General features: G+C 36.6%; 2 protein-coding genes across 4 annotated transcripts in view; both read right to left on the reverse strand.

The window, feature by feature from the left end:
• LOC102738489 (protein SCAF11) overlaps positions 1 to 20,424 on the reverse strand; it is a 534,109-nt gene that overhangs the window by 450,487 nt on the left and 63,198 nt on the right. The window lies entirely within an intron of this gene.
• Positions 7,876 to 20,336, reverse strand: SCAF11 (SR-related CTD associated factor 11). Of its 3 annotated transcripts, none has more exons than XM_081821537.1 (8): positions 20,206 to 20,336; positions 19,140 to 19,241; positions 17,134 to 17,240; positions 13,746 to 16,454; positions 12,643 to 12,986; positions 11,462 to 11,632; positions 10,937 to 11,056; positions 7,876 to 10,672 (listed from the first exon to the last, which is right to left on the reverse strand). In XM_081821537.1, the coding sequence occupies exons 1-8, from the start codon at positions 20,259 to 20,261 to the stop codon at positions 10,526 to 10,528; spliced, it is 3,756 nt and encodes a 1,251-aa protein (XP_081677663.1). In that variant the 5' UTR covers positions 20,262 to 20,336; the 3' UTR covers positions 7,876 to 10,525. The 3 variants fall into 3 exon arrangements, with proteins under 3 accessions (XP_081677663.1, XP_081677662.1, XP_081677664.1); XM_081821536.1 differs by having other exon boundaries at positions 11,414 to 11,632; XM_081821538.1 differs by lacking the exon at positions 11,462 to 11,632.

Raw genomic sequence — 20,424 nt, forward strand, 5'->3', positions numbered from 1 at the left:
ATGCATTTCTGTTGACCATTTTCTTAGCTGTGGAATTGTATCTAATTATCTATTAAGATACTACCACAGAGCAGCCTACAAGAGTTAGCAAATCATGGATATAGTCCGTGTTCAGTGGTAAGAGATCCTGGAACTATCCAAAGATGCCACAAAGTCAGTTGGGTTGGGGGATGGGTAAGAGGATGGCTTAGCAGATTTGCTGCCTTCACCTGAACCTGGGCAGACCCATTCATAATGGTTCAAGATTTTGTTCAGAAGGTGTTCTGTAAAAAGTTTGTTGGCAATACAGCATATGGGAATTACACTGCTCAGACCAAGTATTTAATATTAATGGAATTAAATGGTTAAAAGAAGTCTGAAGGATGAACTGGAAGAGAAGACTAACTAGATAGAGGGACCAGCTGGTTAGACAGTTGAGTAGGTGAGTGATTATAAGAACTTCATGTACCCTGGAGAGGGACAATAGAAGTAATGAGTATGAACAAGCCATTTTTGGTGCCCAGACTGGGTATGTTGAGTGAGTAGGAGTTAAGTGTGGAGCACATATGGTTGGGTAGATCTTGTGATGAGCCAAGAGGCAGCATTGGGACATAGTTACAGGCATAGACTTTGGACTCAGCCACCTCTGTGAGGTCTGAGTGATCCTGGCTAAGTAACTGAACCTCATCCTCATTTGACAAATGAGATTAATAATAGGACCTACTTTAAAGGTTGTTATGAAGAGCCAGTAAGAAGCACTTGGTGTTAGTCCCTGCTGCTGTGATTGGTAATCATAATTGCACTTGCTAGAGCTAAGGGGGACATGCTATCAGCTATTAAAGTGTAAAAGAAAGACTTCCAGAAATGATTTAGAAAAAGCCATGTTACAGCAATAATTTTAGAAATGTCTAGAATTCCTTTAGGCAAGTGGGTAAATAAAAGCCTGTTGAATTGAGCATACATAGGCTGACCTTAGCAACAGCTGGATTCCTACAAGAATTCCTACAAGAATCTTATTCCACCCTGGAACTGTGAGCACCCAGGAAATGTTCAAGATCTTATCTCTCTGCTTAGTGGGATCTAAACCCCAGATAAACTGGTATTTGAAAACAAGGTTTAAAAAAGAGTGAGAATAAACTGTCACGTGCCTTTGCTGCCTTTGAGAGGGAGGATAGAATCTAAATGGTTTTAAAGACAAGCTGTCATCTAATTAATTATGTTGTTCTAACAGAACAGCTGTGATCTACAGGGGATCTAAAAAAGCTACATAGTGGTTTGCTTCTTGGCTACACATTAGCCTCCACCTGGGAGATTTAAACTATCCCAAACACAGAGACTGATTAAATTGGTCTGGGGTGACCCTATGTATTGCCTTTTAAACTAATTAATTCCAGTATAGTTACCATACAGTGTTATACTCATTTCAGGTGTACAATACAGTGATTCAACAATTCTGTACATTACTCAGTCCTCATTAGTATTAGTTAACTTTTAATCCCCATTACATCTTATGCATATAGCAATTTATATTAAATCAGTGGTGGCTTAAATCTGAACCTATTCTTTACTCCTCCCCCCACCCCGCCATGTTTGAGGTATATGGTGTCATACTTTATATCCTTTTGTGAATCCCTTGACGATTTTTATAGATATGCTTCATTTTACTGCTGTTGTGCTTCCTACTTTTCTTACTCCTACTTACGGTCTTTCCTTTCTACTCAAAAAGTCCCCTTTAACATTTCTTGTAGGGCTAGTTTAGTGGTGATAAGTTCCTTTAACTTTTGTTTGTCTAGGAAACTCTCTCTCTCCCTCTATTCTGGGTGATAGCCTTGCTGGGTAGAGTATTCTTGGTTGTAGGTTTTTTTCCTTTCAGCACTTTGAATATATCATGTCACTCTCTCCTGGCCTGCAAAGTTTGTTAAAAAATTAGCTGATAGCCTTATGGGATTTGCCTCTTACGTAACTGTTTTTCTTCTCTCACTGCTTTTAAAATTCTCTATCACTACTTTTTGCCATTTTAATTACTATGTGTCTTGGTGGGGACCTCCTTGGGTTGATTTTGTTGGGAGGATCTCTGTGCCTCCTGGATCTGGATTTCTATTTCTTTCCCCAGCTTAGGGGAAACTTTCAAGTATTTCTTGAACTACCTTTTCTGCCCCCTTTCTCTCTCTCCTCCCTCCGGGATCCCTATAATGGGAATGTTATTATACATGATGAGTTGCTGAGTTCCCTAAGTCTATTTTTGTTTTTTATTATTTTTTCTCTCTCCTGTTTGGCTTGATTGCTTTCCATTACTCTGTCCTTCAGGTCACTGATCCATTCTGCTGCTTCCTCTAGTCTACTATTTATTCCCACTAGTGTAGTTTTAATTTTTTTTTTGAGTTATCTCTGATTGGTTCTTTTTTTGTTTTCCATCTCTTTATTAAGGGTCTCACTGAGATCCTCCACTCTTTTCTGAAGTCCAGTGAGTCTCTTTATGACCATTAAATTCACAGACCTATTATTTATCTCATTTAGCTCTGTTGCTGTAATTTTGTCCTATTCTTTCAATTGGGACATAGTCCTCTGTCTCCCCATTTTGTCTCTCTCTCTGTTAGGAAACTTAGCTACGTCTCCTGCTCTTGAAAGTAGTGGGCCTATGAAGAAGAGGTCCTGTAGTGCCCTGCAGTATAATGCCCTCTGTTCCCCAGAACCTGGCACTTCAGGGGTGTCTCTTACGTGTATTGCATGCTCCCTACTGTTGTGGCTGAGCCACTTTTCCCTCCAGTCCATCTGCAATGTCTCTCTTTGCCTGTTGAGTGCAGGGTTTGGTCCCCGTGTTGTTAGTAAGCCAGTCTGGGGCCGCCTTGGGCTTGAGTGAGTCAGACCAGGTGTTTGCCAGATGCAGTAGCACCAAACTGCAGGATGCTTTCTGTGTTGTCCACTGAGCAGCTTTGCCCCTAGCCCACTATTGGGGCCACAGTTGAACTGGTGTGTATGGTTATCTTCCTCGTCCCCCCGAGGAGTCACTTTGGAGTGGTGCTGGGCCCTGTGGGGGCTGCTTGCACACTGCCAGGCTCGGGGCACCACTTTGGAGGGGCTCTGGCCAAGGGCATATTGGAGGGGTTAGGTCCACAGAACACAGGGGTGGGACACGTGGTGGTAGCAAGGTCCGGCAGGTCTGCTGCAGGAAAGACCTGGAGCTGCCAGGAACCAGGGCTGGTGGTGCTGGATGGGGTGGGTGGATCCATAGAAGAGCTGGGGGTGGGCCATGCAGTGTCAGTAAGGTATGCACAGATCTGTTGTGGGAGGAGCCCTACAGGCCTGGCTGGAGGGGATGTGTCCACAGGAGAATGCAGGGGCAGGTGCACTGTTAGCAAGTTAGGGAGAGAGTGTTGCTGCTGCACTGGTTCCCACAGGTGTCTGTGGGGGCAGGGCATGGGGGAGGGAGATGGCGCCAGCCAGCTCTTTTGTTCTTGGAAAAAGTCTCCCAAAGGTACCCGCCCTTAGTTTAACTCCCCACTATTTCTCTGCCCTTTCTACCCTCTTTGATGTGGCCTCTTCTGTGCATTTAGCTGTGCAGAATGTGTTCTGCCAGTCCTCAGATCATCTTCTGGGTTATTTACACTGATGTGGGTGTTACCTCATTGTATCCATTGGATGTTAGGATCTTCCTACTCCTATAATCTTCCTGGAAGTCTCTGTATGTTGGTTTTTTGTTTTAAAGCTCTGCGACCCTAAACGTGCAGCTAGATTTCAAGCCACTGGACAAGTAAGTTGTATTTCCATCATTATCAACATGGTGGGAAAACCAGTCTGGATTATAGGGCAGATTCTCCAAGTAAAAATACAGGAAATTACTTTCACATCTATTATCTCACTTAATCCTCTAGGTAGGTAGGCAGCAGTCCCTTTTATAGGCCACTCTGGCTCAGAAGAGTAACATACTCAGGGGCACAAAGTGTGCCTCAGTTTTTCGTGAGCTTTAAAGCCAAGACCCCTACTTACCTTAAGTGGATTATCTTCTCTAGTGCTCACAGGATTGGGAGAAATATGTCCAAACTAGTTATGGTTTGGGAAGTCTACTTCCTTATAACTAAGGGATGTCTCAGCCCAGAAAGCCAGTGGGTATTGACTACTTACAGACCAGCACCCATCAGCTACCATAGGAGGCGCTGTGCTCCTCCCTGGGGAGCTGTGTATGGAGAGCCATCTATGAGACACCTATCACAGGTGCTCAAGCTGAGACCTTAGGCCAGTTCTAGAGTGGGAAGTTGGGAACTCCCTAGCCTAAAGCAAAGCCTCCTACCCATTCCCCCACTGTCATGTCCCAAGCAATGAGGACTGCAGTTTTCTTAAAAAGTTCTTCTGATCATACAACTCTTACTCACTGTAGTGAAGTTGAAAGCTCAAGAAAAGCATTAAAAGAAGATCCTCTGCTACCCAGAAATAACCCCTATTAAGAATTTGTATTTTTTTTGCCTTAAAAAAAAGTTAAGTTGGAATATTACATATACAGTTACCCCTTAAGTAACATAGGTTTGGACTGCAGGGGTCCACTTATACATGGATTTTTTGATAAATATGCTACAGTACTAATAAATGTATTTTCCTTAGAATTTTAACATTTTCTTTTCTCCAGCTTATATTAAAGAGTACAGTGTGATAATACATGTAACATACAAATACATGTTGACTATGTTGTCAGTTAAGACTCCCAGTCAAAAGAGGGCTATTAGTAGTTAAGTATTTGGGAGTCACAAATTCTATGGGGATTTCTTTTTTTTTTTTTTAGATTTTTTATTTATTTGACAGCGAGAGAGACAGTGAGAGAGGGAACACAAGCAGCGGGAGTGGGAGAGGGAGAAGCAGGCTTCTCGCGGAGCAGGGAGCCCGATGCGGGGCTCGATCCCAGGACCCTGGGATCATGACCTGAGCCGAAAGCAGATGCTTAACGACTGAGCCACCCAGGCGCCCCTCTATGGGGATTTCTGACTGTACAGGGGTTTGGTGCCCCTAGCCCCTCGTTGTCCAAGGGCCAACTATAGTTTGTGTCCTGTTTCCCTCCATTTCATTTTTTTATCCCTGAAAACAGTTGCAACAGCTGCCAAATGCCTTCACATGAATGAACCACAGTTTAACCATCCCCTCCAATTTTCCACTGTTAAATACTAGAAAGGAGGACTATGTGAACCAGCATGTTTTATTATTATGGAAAGAGTATATGGCCCTTTTAAGGCTCTCTGTACTTATTTTCAGTTGCCTTTCAGAAAACTGTACAAATGGCCACCAGTACTAGTTCTTCATGGGACTCTTGCCAGAATTAAATTGATCAGTTTGATAAAAGAAAATGTGTAACATTAACTGTGAACACCTTTTCATATTTACTAACCACTTTTATTAAGCCATTGAAAGATTAGCAGAGTAATCTTTCAAAATGCAAATCTGCTCATATCAAATACCTCCTGCTTGAAAGATTTCAAAAGCTTTTCTTTGCAAAACTGATTGTCTTTAAGAACTCTCCACCAGTCTTCACTCCAGCCAATTTAGGCTTGGGGTTGCCATGCTTTCGGGCTCCAGAACTTTTGCACCTATTTCCTCTGCCAGCTTGTCTTTTCTCCTTGCCTAGTACCTATTCATCTTTTAGCTCTTGAGTGCCACTTCTTCCAGGGACTCTCACCAATCACTATTAGGTCCTATTACCCTATCACAGATTCTTGGATAATGCAGAATCCTCTGTCATTCCTGAATCAGTTATTAAATATATAGCTGCTTTTCCCACAATATTATGTAGTTCTACGAGAGTGAAAACAGTATTGTTTTGCTCACTCTTCCCTAGTGTGTACACACACGAGGCTGGCACTGTGTGCTGAAATGTAGAATATGACCAAAGCTGTGCTACTGAAAGATTAGTCTTCAGTGTCTAAGACGAACTGATGCATACAGAATCTAAATCATAGTTTAGACTATTAAAAGAGGTCAGATGGTAACACTGCTAGGAACTAAGGGAGCTAGATTTTACTGCAAAGGAATTCCAGTTTGATATAGAGGAAATAGCAATTGAGAGAATGGAGATGGGATGAAAATGGAAAATGCATGAAGGATGGCTTCAATATTAAAAGCTTAGTATCTCCAGGACAGGAAATACAGAAGTGTTAAAAAGGCAATGAAACAACGTAGTTAGACACAGTATAAATTTCCCTGCCTCACTTCTTCCCCAGTCAGCTCTGTCTTCCGTGTTCCCAGTATACTTTACTTTTTAAGTTCAGCTGTAACTCCCATGTGTTATAAACGTTCCATCTGGGAGCTCAGTGTAACACCCCACACCCCAAGTCAAGTACTGACTTCAGTGTCTATCAATCCCATATCTCAGTCCTGTCTCTATCACTAAGTAACTGTGTAACTAGGTAACTCAATGTTTTATGTATCTCAATTTTCTCATCAGAACAAAGATAACTATTAGAATTGGTTTTATAAACCAAAAGAGGTGACACTTATAATGTCTGATAGCGCACCCGGCACATATTACAAGCTTAATAAATACGCTATTACTATACTGTTCTTTTGAAAGATTGTGGTATAATTAATTCTGATAATATGTGAAGAATCCAAGAATCCCTGACACATAGTAGGTGTGCACTGTTTGATGAAATAGGTGTTCATTAAGACCTTATGACCAAAGGCAATCTTAATTTTACCTGTTCCGTCATAATATCAAAGGTGGAACTACACTCTAAGTTCAGCACTGTGGTGGGACTATAAATTAGTATACCCCTTTCTGAGTGCAATTTGGCAACACTATCCAAATTAAAACTGTGCATATCTGAAATTCAGTGTAAGCACATACACAAAATAGAGGTTCCTAGAGCTAAATCACAAAGGGTGCTCAGTAAAACATTGTTTCTAATAGCCAAAACCTGAACATAACTTCAATGTCCATCACCATGGGAACGTGATATAGCCATTATAAAACAGAACATGGACATTAAGATATATTTTCAATTTATTAAGGAGACTAGAGATGCAGAACAGTTTACAGAATATACTTCATGTGCTAGGGGAACAATCTGTGAAACCCATTTTCCTGGAAACTTAATAAGCATTTTTGTAAATGCATGAAGATCTAGGAAAGATACACAGAACTTTCTGACAGTTTTCTCTGGATAGAAAAATCAGCTTAGGAAAATAATGGAGTTTTACATTAAATATGATTGAATTTTTAAAATTATACATCGAGTATATATATATATATATATATAATCACATTAAGAATTCTTTTGTGGGGAAATAAAAACTGATCGGCCAAGACCGTCTACTTCTAGGAATTAATCCCCAGAGAATAATTTGAAATGGGATATATCAATTTATATACAAAGATGTTCACATCAGTCTTATGAATGTTAGTACAATTTTTATTTTACTAATTTATTTATATTAGTAAAAACAACTTAATATCCAACAGCAGAGGGTTGGTTTAAGTAATGGTACAATATATAACAGAATACTATATAGCCATTAAAAATCATGCCGTAGAATTTTTATTAAAATGAAAACTTCTAAATACATCATTAAGTGAAAAGGGTAAGTTACAACAGTTATGGGCAGTCTGAGCAGTACTGTTACCTTTAAATGGCAGGATTACAGGTGATTTTTCTCCTTTTGTTTTTCAGTTTCTTCCCTCTTCTACAAATTTTTTTAAATAAAGCTTTCCTAATTTCCTACAATGATTTTGTAATTAGGAAAAAATGCTTATAGCTGACTCTAAGCTTGCTTTACAACTTGGAATTAATGTAACTATGGTGCTAGTTACTTTGGTACAAATCCAAGAAATACTTCAACATGGGTTTGGAAAGAGTTATAATGAGGTAAAAAAGTCACCATTTCCCAAGAATCTTAATAATAAAATGTTAAAGACACTTCTTTGTTTATCAAAAGAATTTATTAGAAAATATTACATACTACATATCTGTTTAAGAGTATTGTTTCAGTAGACAGCACTCCATCCTCGTACTACAAACAACGTCTCGTGGACCGTGGGGCAACCACTGTGCTTCTGAAGCTACATCTTTTGGATGGAACATTCAAACAGTACACACTGTGGCCATTTAAAGGAAGATAATGGAGAAAATGTGGTAATTACCAGAAAAAAAAAAAAATCACAAAACTTTTGGAATGTTAAAGTAATAAGTAATTACTTTTAGTCTCAATTTCTAGGCACTAGCCTAAAACATTGGTCAGTGTGACTAGTAAGTTAATGGGACCAAGGATTCAAAGGTCAAGTTAATACTGAATCTTAATAAATAACGAGAAATCTGTAACCCCACAAGATGTTTTTGTGCACATGCAAAATTAAATTTCTGAAAAAAGCAAGAATGGGGAATGTTAAAGCATTGTTTTTTGAACATAAAGCATGCACTTTCTAATACATTCTTAGATATTTCTAAGTTTTAAAAGTCTGAATTCTAATCCAGTAACATTCTTCATTAGCATTTTAAATGCAGTCTAACCAAGTACCCCAAAGCAGATATGGAATACACACTTGTTATTTTCAAGAAAGGTAGAAATAATTCATGGCACTGCTACCAAAGATGTGAGACTTTAACTCTGGACCTCCACCTAGTTTTTTCTTCAAAACTTTTAAGCATGTTTGCAAAGCTAAATGGTAAAAGCAAATTTTAAAATGTAACCCTACTCCCAAACATCACTGAAAGAAAATGCAGGAAAAGTATGCCCTGTGTGATTATCTTAGGCAATTTGCTACAAAATTTTCAAAGTGTGAACCTGCTTTAACTGAAAATAGTTTGAAAGTTCACACAATTGTTTCTAGAGTCCAAAACAAACAAATGAGGTGTGTGCTGATATTTAAAAGTCCTAATATTTTATTAGAATATACTTCCAAACTTCTTTCCCCTTCGTATCTAAACACAAACTTTAATTAAAAATATATATATAAATCAGTAGAATACCATATTACAAATGCCCAGAAATGCAGAATAAAGATCAAGAACTGCTTGGAAATATTTCTAACACTTTTTGGGATTACATTCATAATCTAATAAAGATTATGAACTAGCACAATCATTATTGGGGCCAACAATTCAAAATATTTGCCTTATCAAAGCTAGCACCAAGAAAGTATTATGCACATAAACTTGAGAACCAGATCATCTTTACTTCAGAAAAGCACAGTCCTACAGAGTACTGCTCTCTAGTGTAGCTAGTAAAAGGGTCAATCTGTCTCACTGAGGCATACGTCTATCAGAGGCATTAACATCTTATCCGAACAGCTTTCCAGTTATTTGGTATCTATTGAAAATTGTTACTGGAATGAAAGACAGTTTATTATGGATATAACTCATTTTTTCTTCTAAGATGCCAATTAAAACAGTGGCTCTCTAACACTCTGAACTTACCTTTTGTAAAAATTAACATATTCTAGTATTTAAAAAAAGACAGTCAAATCCCTAGTCCCTGAAAGCCTAACCAAGTCCATTATTTAATTCCTCTCTCTTTCCAAAACACAGGTTTTAATGTCGAGAATTTTGCAACATGGTTAATGGCTACCACATGGTCACCTAATTAACACTTTATTCACTGTAAAGCATTTGGAGACTTCTCAAGTGTGAAAAGAATTTCATTAGTGGATTAGATAGATGAGCAACTGAAAGCCACTGAAGTGAGTTCCATAAGTCTACCTTCGTCCCAAGGAAGGGAGGGTCACTACTCAACAGCAACTCTCCGGTTGGCACAAATAATTTATCATTTCTCTGATAGGTAGGAGGTATCATGAAAGAACGTAATTTTTACAAATTTTTACATATGAACACTTTTCCAAACTGATCTGTTAAATTCAACAGAGTTTCAGACTTCCATAGTTGTAAATCTAGCAAATCAAACTGCTTCATCTCAACTGGGGGGAAAAAAAGGCACAAAAGAAAAACAAGCAGCATAACCTTTATTTGGTGATACAGTAACAGTGTTCCAAAGTTTTGAACACTGAATTTTACTCATGTGATAATCTGTTTTCTATCTAGGCAATTTATTCAGATGTGTGCTTTAAAAATACACATTAGGAACCCTGCAATTGGTATATTCTGTTATTAGAAATATTTTTCATGGTAATACATTATTTAACTTTCTATAATTAGAGGGAAAAATCATAAAGATCATACTTTATTTTTAGCCTGACAGAATAAATGTATCATATATATCTTTTCCAAAACCAGTGCACTTAGAAGACTCTAATTTATGCACTCCACTGTTCAAATCAAAAAGCTGTACATCTTCCAGTATCCACACTATAACACAGTCCTAGTAAAAATGCACACTCCTTTAACCCCTTTACTTTCCCTTGAATTTGCTTTTATTTTCGGGAGGAGGAAAGGATAAAGAAGTTGCAGTGCAGAACTATATTTATTTAGAACAAAACTTTGTATTCTACATTAAAAAAAATAATTTTATCAAAACCAAATTTCAATCACAGTTATGTATGATTTTCAGTTAAAGGTACATGTTGAAATTGCACTTTGCAGATATCTTGACAGTGTCCTTTATAGTGCTCCCCATTTCAACCTATGTTTTTTTCGGTAGACACAGGTTCTTCCAGAGTTTTCTTTTGGCTTCCCTTCCGTGAATATTTGTATTTGTCTACATAGGCTTTAACCAGATTTGCCACTTTAGTAGAATTTACTTCTCCACTCTTACTATGACAAACCTATGAAAAAAGGAGGGGGAATATTTTTCTCATACTTAAAAGGATTACAGCAAAATGGAAAGCTTTTTGAAAAACAACCCCTAAAAGATAATCAGACATTTTTGTATGTTTCATATCTCATATGAACTTATTTGAAAGGTAAAAAAGCAGACAAGAATTAGAAGTTAGTGCTTATTATTTTAATTAGACTTAAGCATTTCTTTATTAAAATAGAGATGATTCAAAACAATACATACATAACAATGCTAAAGCTATAGAACTTACTTTATCCACTGCTTTCCGTACAATCTCTTTATATTCTTCCTTGGTGATATCTTTATTTTGGTAAAATGGCTTAATGGCCAATTTTACCTCCTGTGCTGCTTTTTCTTGGATTTGTAATTTCTGGTAAGAGGAAAAAGTATAATTATTATTTGCCCAATCACATACTTTCAAAAAAGTTCTTTAAAAATATGAAATTGAAAACACACTTTTACATTATTGCAAAAATTCTTCAAATATTAGTATCATAAATACAAAAGTTATTTATTAACACACATATCAAACATTTCTAAAAATAATCATGAAATACTACCAGTAACTCATTGGACATCAACATATCTAGACAGAACCCTTCAAATAGCATTGGAATTTAAGACTATCAACAGTTAATTCCCTTTCCCAATTATACAAAACAAAACTGGTATTTTTTCATCTTTATCATATACAGAATATGTAGGTTGCTCTCAACCTTGAACTTGCCTTGTCTGTCTTCGAGCTATCTGCGCTGGCTTCCACTGTAACACTTACTTTGCTTTCTGTCAATTTTACAGCAGCATTAGAGGATTTGCTGTGACTTGATGACGAAGTATTACCAGAACTTGGTCCCTGAACTATTCCCGAATTTCCTGGGGCTGCTGTTGGAGCAGGCAAGACTGGTGTACTCATGTTGTTACTTACATGAGAAGCACTAGGAATACCCTGTTTTAAAGAGTTATCATCAGTTAATTATTTGTATTCAATAGAAGTCTTTTAGTCATTAGAAATAACAAAAAAATTCAAAGTGAGTCAACCTCAGTACTTAATTCTTATTTCAGGTCATGTATATCTAAGGGACTCCAAAGAAAAATGAGTAACATTCTTAAACAGAGACCTATGTAAATATGTTAAGTGACTTTTAAATTACACTTGCGAACTGTAATGTTCTGACAACACGAAAAACAACAAGAAGGAAAAGAACAGCATTTAAAGAATAGTAACTTTCCTGAAAGGCTCTTTATGAAAATTAACTAAAGTATGAGCCCCCACTTTAAAGATGGGAGAAAAGGAGACAGTGAAGTCAAATGGCTTGCAGAGAGCTGACAGGGGGAAAAAAAAAAAAAAAGGAGGTCCCAAATTCTGGAATCCTACTCCCCTTATCTTCCAACTATACACTGCTTTCTAGGATTTGTGAAATGTAGGCACAGAACTATAAGGAACACAGTGTTTACAAACTATTATTCAAATTTTCTATATGCTTCAGTCACTTCTTTCTTTTTAGCATAGTAAACTCAGTGAAAATGAAACACAGATGGTAATGGATAATGAACAGCTTTATCTGGCATTTGTCCCAACAAGACAATATAAGCTTCATCACAAGTTCCCACCCCCTTAAAAGTCCAATAAAGTAGAGAATTATTTTAAAGCACCCACCAGTTGATTCTAATTTGGCTCATAATTTGATCTTAACTTGAAAAAGCAAATCTGTTTGGACATCAACAACAGTATATATGTAGCTTAGATTTGATAATATGCATTCAATTCATTTTCTTATTTGAGGGGTGGGAGGTTTGAGGAAGGACAGTGAAGGGAGGCTATAAAGGTTTACCATAAACCTAATCAAATAAATAAATAAATGTGGATACCAGGAAGCCCTTTCTTGCACATCTGTCCCTAACAGTTAAATGCTTATAATGGCTATGTTGATTAAACTTTAGATGCTAAAAACATACCTGCAATTGCTTTCCATCTGGCTGTGAAGCAATGTAGCTGACTTGTTGGCATGGTGGGGGAGGGGGTGGTGGCGGTGGGAGTCCCTGAGATACACTAGTAGGAGCAGCTACCTGCATGAGAGGCACGCCTGTGTGCAGATGCAAGGGTAGCTGAGGATGAATGTTAAATGGATTGCGCTGGATGTTCATCAAAGGAGCATGAACACCCACTGGATATGGGAAGATATTCATAGGCTGTTGTGCATTCATCTGTTGCTGCATTACATTCATTTGTGGCTGCATCATATTTATAGGTAGCTGAGAACCATCTCCATGTTGGTTTGTTTGGTCTTTTAGGTTAGAATCTATCAAAAGAAAAAAGGCTTGTGAAGAAAAATCATGTGCAAACTTCTTTAGCCAGAGAAGCAAAGAACCAGTGATTATAGTAAGATTAAATAGCAATGAACAGACTCAGAACACCTAAACGAATCTCCAATCATTTAGTTTAATCTTGTCATTTCTAAATAATGTGGGCTGATTTTCTAACTAAAAAAAAAAAAATCAAAATTATTTTTAAGAATAAGTTCACATAACAACATCTGTTGACATTAGCAAAGAATCAGTACCTCACGAAATCTGCTAAAGAAATAATCCTATAAAATTTAATTAGATTACTGAATTAGAAGGTTAACCATTTTTTTAATCTTTAACAGCTTTTTTCTTGCCATATTCTTAACAAGAAAAGCCAAGGAGAAATAAATCATTATTAGAAAAATAACTTATTTATATGAGAACAATGATCAATAAAATCTAAGTGCACAGGTCTGAGATAAAAGAAATAGAAGTTAAATCCTGCACAAGAACGTCCCAAATTCTTCTATTGTAGCAAACTAGCAAACTGTACTTACAGAACTTAAGTCTTTGGCAAGGTCGGGGGAGGGGGGCGGTGAAAAAGGCAGTAAATACTGATGTGTATATATATCTATATAATGCAAAATGACTTAGGGATTCAATTTAACATTATAAAACTATAAACACGGATCATTACAATTCATATAAATAAGAGATTAAATTTATAATCTCTTTCTTCACATAAAACAGTGTTAATAAACAGAATATATTACCTTGTTCAGTTGTTTCCTCTTCTTGTCTCATCCATCCAGACTGTGGACCTGAAGAATTCCTCCCTCGTCGGGAATAATAGTTTTGCACATCTGCCGGTAGAGTCTTTCTCACAGCCCAACTAGATGCAGATGTCCACCCAGATCTATCTGCCGGTGTATCAAATGAAAACTCTTGCTCATTTTTCCGTTTATAGGGTTGTTGTTCCACAAACTTGAAAGACTCATTCCCTGAACTATTCGAATTCCCTGAGAGGGGTTTTCGGTTTTGCCACCGATTTTCACTTTGATCTGTAGAGGCAAAACCACCTCTGTAAGTGCCTCTGCCACGGTTACCTCTACCACGGTTAGACATCCAACCTGAACCAAAGTTTTTATTCCAAGAATTCCCTGAATTTTCATTTCTGTTTTCTTCCCAGTGAGAATCTTTTAACTTTTCTGGATTCCTGGTCCTTGGATCAGGCCCAGAATTTATTTTTTCTATTACCCAACTGGGACAGTCATTTCTGTGTTTGTCAGCAGAATTTGGATCATCAGCATCGGAACTGTCATTTTTTTCCTTTCTTGTATTTTCATTCTGTTTCTCTGGGTCATTCTTTCTGTACCGATCATTTCCTCGTGGACATCTCCAACCATCATTTGCCCATCTTTCCTTCCACCGAGGAGAGTAAGTGTCTCTGTCATTTCTACCAAATGATGAACTCTTAATTTTTGTTCTAGATCTTGATGGTGACCTAGAACGAGATCTGGATCTAGACCATCTTCTGGTTCTCCTTTCTCGATCTCGATCTCTCCTTGGCCCATCTCTATCACTTTCTCTTTCTCTGCTCCGGGACCTGGATTTTTCCCTTGGGGAGGAATCTTTCACTCTTGACTGAGATCTTCTGTTTTCTCTGGAAGTGTCTCTTTTGGGGGAGAGTGATACAGATCTTTTGCCTTCCCTTGTACTATCTCTTTTTGGAGATCGAGACTGAGATCGTCTCCTTTCTCTTGCGATATCCTGTTTTGGGGACTGAGAACGAGATTTCCTACGTCCTCTTGCAGATTCTTTCTTGGGAGACTGTGATTGAGACTTCCTGCTTTCTTTTCCAGTTTCTCTTTTGGGAGATGGAGACTGAGACCGCTTCTTTTCTCGTGCAGTATCTTTGTTGGGAGACCAAGTTGTAGAGGGGGAGTGAAATCTAGATCTTCGGGTACGAGGCTTTTTGGCTTTCTCTATCACGTCTACTGGGCTTTCAGATGGTTGAGATACAGTTTCAGCTTTTCCACTGGCAGGATCAGAAGATGGCGTATTACTTTGAGAACTGTGCTCCACAGAATTTTCATTCAATTGTTTAGTATCAGCATTTACAGAAGGTTCAACTTCAGATTCATTCTGGTCACTGCAAAATGAATCACATTCCATAGGTATCATTTCATTATTGTCCTCACTAAAATGCTTCTGAATTTGTTCAATGTGTGTGTTAGGCAATTCTGTAGATGTGGGATGTTCAATAGGAGATTCAGTCTTTTCTCCTAAACATTTGTCTAATTTGGTATTAAGATTATTTTTTAATAAATTATTTTCAGAGTCTTGAATACTATTGGAATTTTCATTCTCTGAAGTATCACATGCTGCAATTACTTCTACATCTTCAGTTTCAACATGCCCAGGCAATTGAACCTCTGAGCACTCTATGGATTTTTTGTCCACTGTTTGCATAATTTTACCCTCTGAAGATTCTAATTTAGGGCTGTCTACAAGCTGTTCTGTTTTTACTGTTGAATCTTTATGATCAATAATTTCTACTACAGGACTCTGCATAACTTTTGCTTCATTAACCACTGACTCTGCATTCTCTGGTAACTCACCTAAGCTTGGTACAGGTTCGTCTACTTTAATTTCAGATCCTGAACATGTAAGAAAATCATTTGAACGATGATTTGTACATTTATCCACCTTTACCTCTGATTCTGAAGGTCCAGATGTTTGGTCTTGATCTTCTAATGGATCATCTCCTTTTCCAGAAATATTTTTAGGAGTCTCACTTTCTAAACGTAGAACATTAGCCTCTATACTTGTATTCTCAACTTTTTGAATGTCCTCTTCCTCTCCAACTAGTACAGGAGGATCTTGGGTATGAGACTCAGAATATGAAGATTCCACTGCTTCCTCTGTATCATGGTTCTCAGTATGTTCCTCACTTTCTTCTACCTGCTCACTGCAACTTCTGAAGTCATTAGCAGACTCATTTTCTACACTTGCCTGCACAGTACAACTGTTACTACTTTCTACATCTGATTGGAGCTCTTTCTCTAACACAGGTGGTGTGTCAGATTCTGCTGTTTCTTCATCTACTGACTCACTGGAAGATGATTTTTCAGGGGGAGGTATAGAGCTCCTAAGTTTCTTTTTCAATAAAGGTGGTTTTCTTCCTCTTCTTACAGACTTCCGTTTTGGAGCCTGTCTTGTCTGCTTTTCTGACGCAGCTGAAGAGGAAACACTTACAGATGGATTGTTGTTATCTGGGGCATCACACCCAGAATTATTTGATACTGGGGATCTCTGAGACTGACTGACTGTTTCAGCTCTTGTGTTACGTGTCGATCTCCTTGTAGGAGTTGTTGCTGCAGGTTTTCGTCTTGTTCCTCTGGTGTTTGATGTACCAGAAGTTTGCTTCTTCTCTTCTCCTTCTTGAGTATGTGCTAATGCATATCCCTTGCAAGAGGTACCTAATAATATATGTATTTTAAAAAGTAAAAAGTAAATATATGTTTCAATAAATGAGAATTGTTTGGCTTCAGGTTATGTTAGCATAAAATAAATGTCTATAACAGAGTGAAACAAAATACACTTATGAATCAAGTTATGAATAAATGCATAGCTACTAACATCTAAGTAATACCAGGTATTTATCAGGTTCTTTTAATGCTACAGAAATGAATTATCACAAGATTTGAATTCTTGTGGGCAATCTATAGGGGAGAAAACCAGAAGAAAATATGTTTGGTTTGATAACTACCACTGCTTTATGAATAGGCATTACCTAGGCAAAAAACAAGAGAAAACAAGTTACCCACAAACATATAAAGACTGAAACTATTTGTTCATAATTAATAGGAGATGTAACTTCTAAAGATCTACATTTTGGACACTGAAGCCCTAAACAGAAGGAAGACTTCTAACCAGTTCCTCAAAGATTTGAAGATGTAATTTCTTAAAAGTAAAAAAGATTTTCTACTTGGAACAATTTAAAAGTCCAGTCACTGACCAAATATTTACAGAAATATCTAGGACTTACTATCTTTACCTTATTTTATAGCTTTTCTAAGTCATTAACACTCACTTTCTGGATACGGAAAGAAACTAATAATAATTTTTTAAAAACTAGAAAAATTACACAAACTTTACCAAAATTTTCTAAAGATATGGTACTTGTTGGAAAAATAGTTCTTGGCAACACAGAAGAGATGAGAGGAAGCACTTGTGTTTCAATATTCCAGGGTATAAAACCAATTCTGAAAATTCAAAACAAAAAAAAGACATTTAAAAAATTACACCAACAATTTAAAATTATTAATTTCCCAAATCAGGTTAGCAACTTTAAAATACAGTGTACTTAAATCAGTTTTTGCCAAAATAACTAAAAATGTAAACTCAAGGTTACTCACTGTTCAAAGATGGCTAACAACTGGCTGCACAGACAAAACCCTTAAAAGCATTAATAGCAAAAGGAGATCAAGGACAACTTCATATATAATACATGATTCTCTTTTAAATAATGTAATATTTTGTGAAGACTTTCTTTTTAGCTTCTGCTTTTCTCCATTCTAAAAAAAATCAACTTGGATAATAAAATGTATAGATAAACAAAATACACAGACTTTAAGTGTACAGTTTGATGACTTCTGACTGATGTATATATCTGTGTAGCCACCACCATCCCCAACCAGAAAGTGCCTTCATGCCCCTTGCACCTACCCGTCTCCCTTTCTGGGCGAAGAGAAAATTTAGCCAAGTTAACCAAATCAAGGTTTAAAAGAAATCAGCAAGATTAAAAAGAAATCAGTCCATGAATAAATAACAAAACTTGGAAACAAAACTGTTATCACTTGACTTTGAAGCATATCATACATACATGGGTTATATTTTTTGCTACATTTGTTTTATAGCACGTATCAAAAGCAAAAATATCAAAATAAATACATTTTTTAAAAAGGAAAAAAAAGAACTGATTTCTGTTGTTCTTTAGTATTGTAAAGTTCCTCAATCTAAGGACGATGGCTCTTCAAAGCTCCCAGTGTCCCTATTAAGTTTCTGCATCCAAAACCAATCCACTCTCAGCTTTTTTTCTGATTCATATTTGTTCAGTTCAGATCCCCTAATTAAAAAAAAAAAAAAAAGCAACTACTTTATCCCAGTATAAGGTTAGATTCTGGAGGAGGAGGAGAAAAGCTTCAAAAACAATGTGCAACTTACTACACATACACAAAAATATTTAACTCTGTAAGATCTCATACATATCCGGACTTCCTAATTTCACTTCTATTTATATTCCACTGTCATTCCTAGAGGGAAGGCCCTATGCAGAACTATATTACAGTATTATATAAGATAAAGTTATAATGTTAGAGGAATGAGAGTGGCAAGGACTTCAATCTTTATGTAGGAACTTGATTTAAGTATATATAGAATACACCTAGCAATGTGACAGTAGCTTTAGGACTTAAACTAAGAAAAGAAAGAACTACATTACAGAAAATCATGAATGCCAGGGCAGAGTATAAAGACTCGGTCAAATAAATATTAAGAAGAATCTTTTGGAGGGGAAATGTCATGACCAAAGTAGTGTGTCAGCTAACAGCACACAGGTTAAAATTCGAATGGGCAAAACAACAGAAGGATGACAGATCTGAATGCTATTATTAATAATGAATCTTATCATTTTGGTGCTCTCCCTTTTATTTCTTTTTAATTTTTATTTTTTTAATTTAAATTCAATTATCCAATGTATAGTACATCATTAGTTTTTGACATAATGTTCAACAATTCATTAGTTGCATACCCAGTACTCATCACATCACGTGCCCTCCTTAATGCCCATCACCCAGTTACCCCATCCCCTCACCCACCTCCCTTTCCTCAACCCTCAGTTTGTTTCCAGGATTCAAGAGTCTCCCTTTAAATGACTCAAATATCTACATTTATTAAACAGATAAAAAAGATACTTTTCAAGGGGGTCTTTAAATAGCCATCTTCTTTAGGCAGTTGAGAGACACCAAGTTTAATTTGCACAAAACTTTCTTAGAAACACAACTATTGATTAAGATACCTCTGTTACTTAAGTATAAGTATTAATGACATCTTCTGCTCATTGTTAGCATGTAAACACTTTGGTAAAAAAAATTTTTTTTTACCTTCCAATTCCAGGTGATGTATGAGGAAACCATGACAATTCCAATTCCTGTCTCTTCTGTCTAATCAATGCACTCATTTCATCGATCTCTATAAATTCTGTACTAAAAGATAAATTTCAGACCTTCATCAGAATTCCAAATATTTAAGTTCGGCATAACACCTAGGTTATATCATGATAGCAAAAATTTTTGTACCTAGCATTATAAACCACATTTAAAAGAATAAGAACCTTCTTCTAAACATTTCAATATGAACTCATTTCTAATGTAAAATTTATTACAAATCAAAATTCTATTTATCTGATTCACAGAAATAATGCTTGAATTGATATCTTGAAGTGACAGAATTTTTAAAAAGTCAATTCAGAATAATATCCTTATTACTGAGAGAAAAAAGCAACACTATTTTCTACCCCATGGATCAAAGCTACAGCAAGCAGTCCCAGCAGAAACTGTATCTGCAATAGTTTCCCATCTGAAACTAAGTGTAAGCCAAAAGGAAAAAATAAAGGAAGGTATAGTTCCTATAACCAAAATTGGGTATATACCGTTCAGCTTTTCAAAAGGCTACTCTGATGTAATTTTTGTCTTTGGTACCCTGAGCCAAGCACTAAAATTAAATCACACAATCTTAATCTGTCTTGTTCATTCAACTAAAGCTAGGTGATTTTAAAACCCCAACTTAATCTTCAAATTCCACAAATATTTACTTAGTAATCTACATGCCAGTCACTACAGATTCAAAGATTACTGGATCTACCCTAAAAGGGTTCTGCTTGATTACAATTTAATAAGTAACTTACTTCTCCATCACATAAAAAGCCTGTGTAGAACAATTTATTATTAATGAAAACAAAACCCACTAGATCGTAGGCAGTCACTGCATACTAGAGAGGGTCACAAAATAGCAGGTTTTCTCTTTGCTAGAACTAGTTTATTTTCCAAAAGAAACAAAAACAAAAAACAAGGTGGGCTTTCATGTTTGAGCCAGAACTTAAATTTTTACCAAAAGTTAATTATAATAATGAAACATCAAGAACAAACACATAAAGTAGAAAATACTAACCAGTAAGTTCTACAGGTAAAAGAAGATTCTCCAGTGTGACTACCAGAAGAAAACATATTGGAGAAAATATTTCTGAAGCACTGACTGGTACACTGATTTGATCTTCGAGGCTAGAAAGGTAAAAACAAGTTAGTAAAACAGCAAACAAAAAATCCTATAACTAATAGCTATATTTAAATATTTTGATATAGCTGAATTATAGAGTTATGTACTAAACAA

Source organism: Leptonychotes weddellii, chromosome 5 (genome assembly GCF_054177405.1).
Source record: "Leptonychotes weddellii isolate Sample4059 chromosome 5, ASM5417740v2, whole genome shotgun sequence".
In the NCBI taxonomy this organism is placed as follows: domain Eukaryota; kingdom Metazoa; phylum Chordata; class Mammalia; order Carnivora; family Phocidae; genus Leptonychotes; species Leptonychotes weddellii.

Coding starts and splice junctions, on each gene's coding strand:
- SCAF11 (XM_081821536.1), bottom strand. CDS start 20,261: ATGTTTTCTTCTGGTAGTCACACTGGAGAATCTTCTTTTACCTGTAGA. Junction 11,057..11,413: donor ATAGCTCGAAGACAGACAAG/GCAAGTTCAAGG, acceptor TCCTCTTACCAG/AAATTACAAATCCAAGAAAA. Junction 10,673..10,936: donor TACGGAAAGCAGTGGATAAA/GTAAGTTCTATA, acceptor CTTTTTTCATAG/GTTTGTCATAGTAAGAGTGG.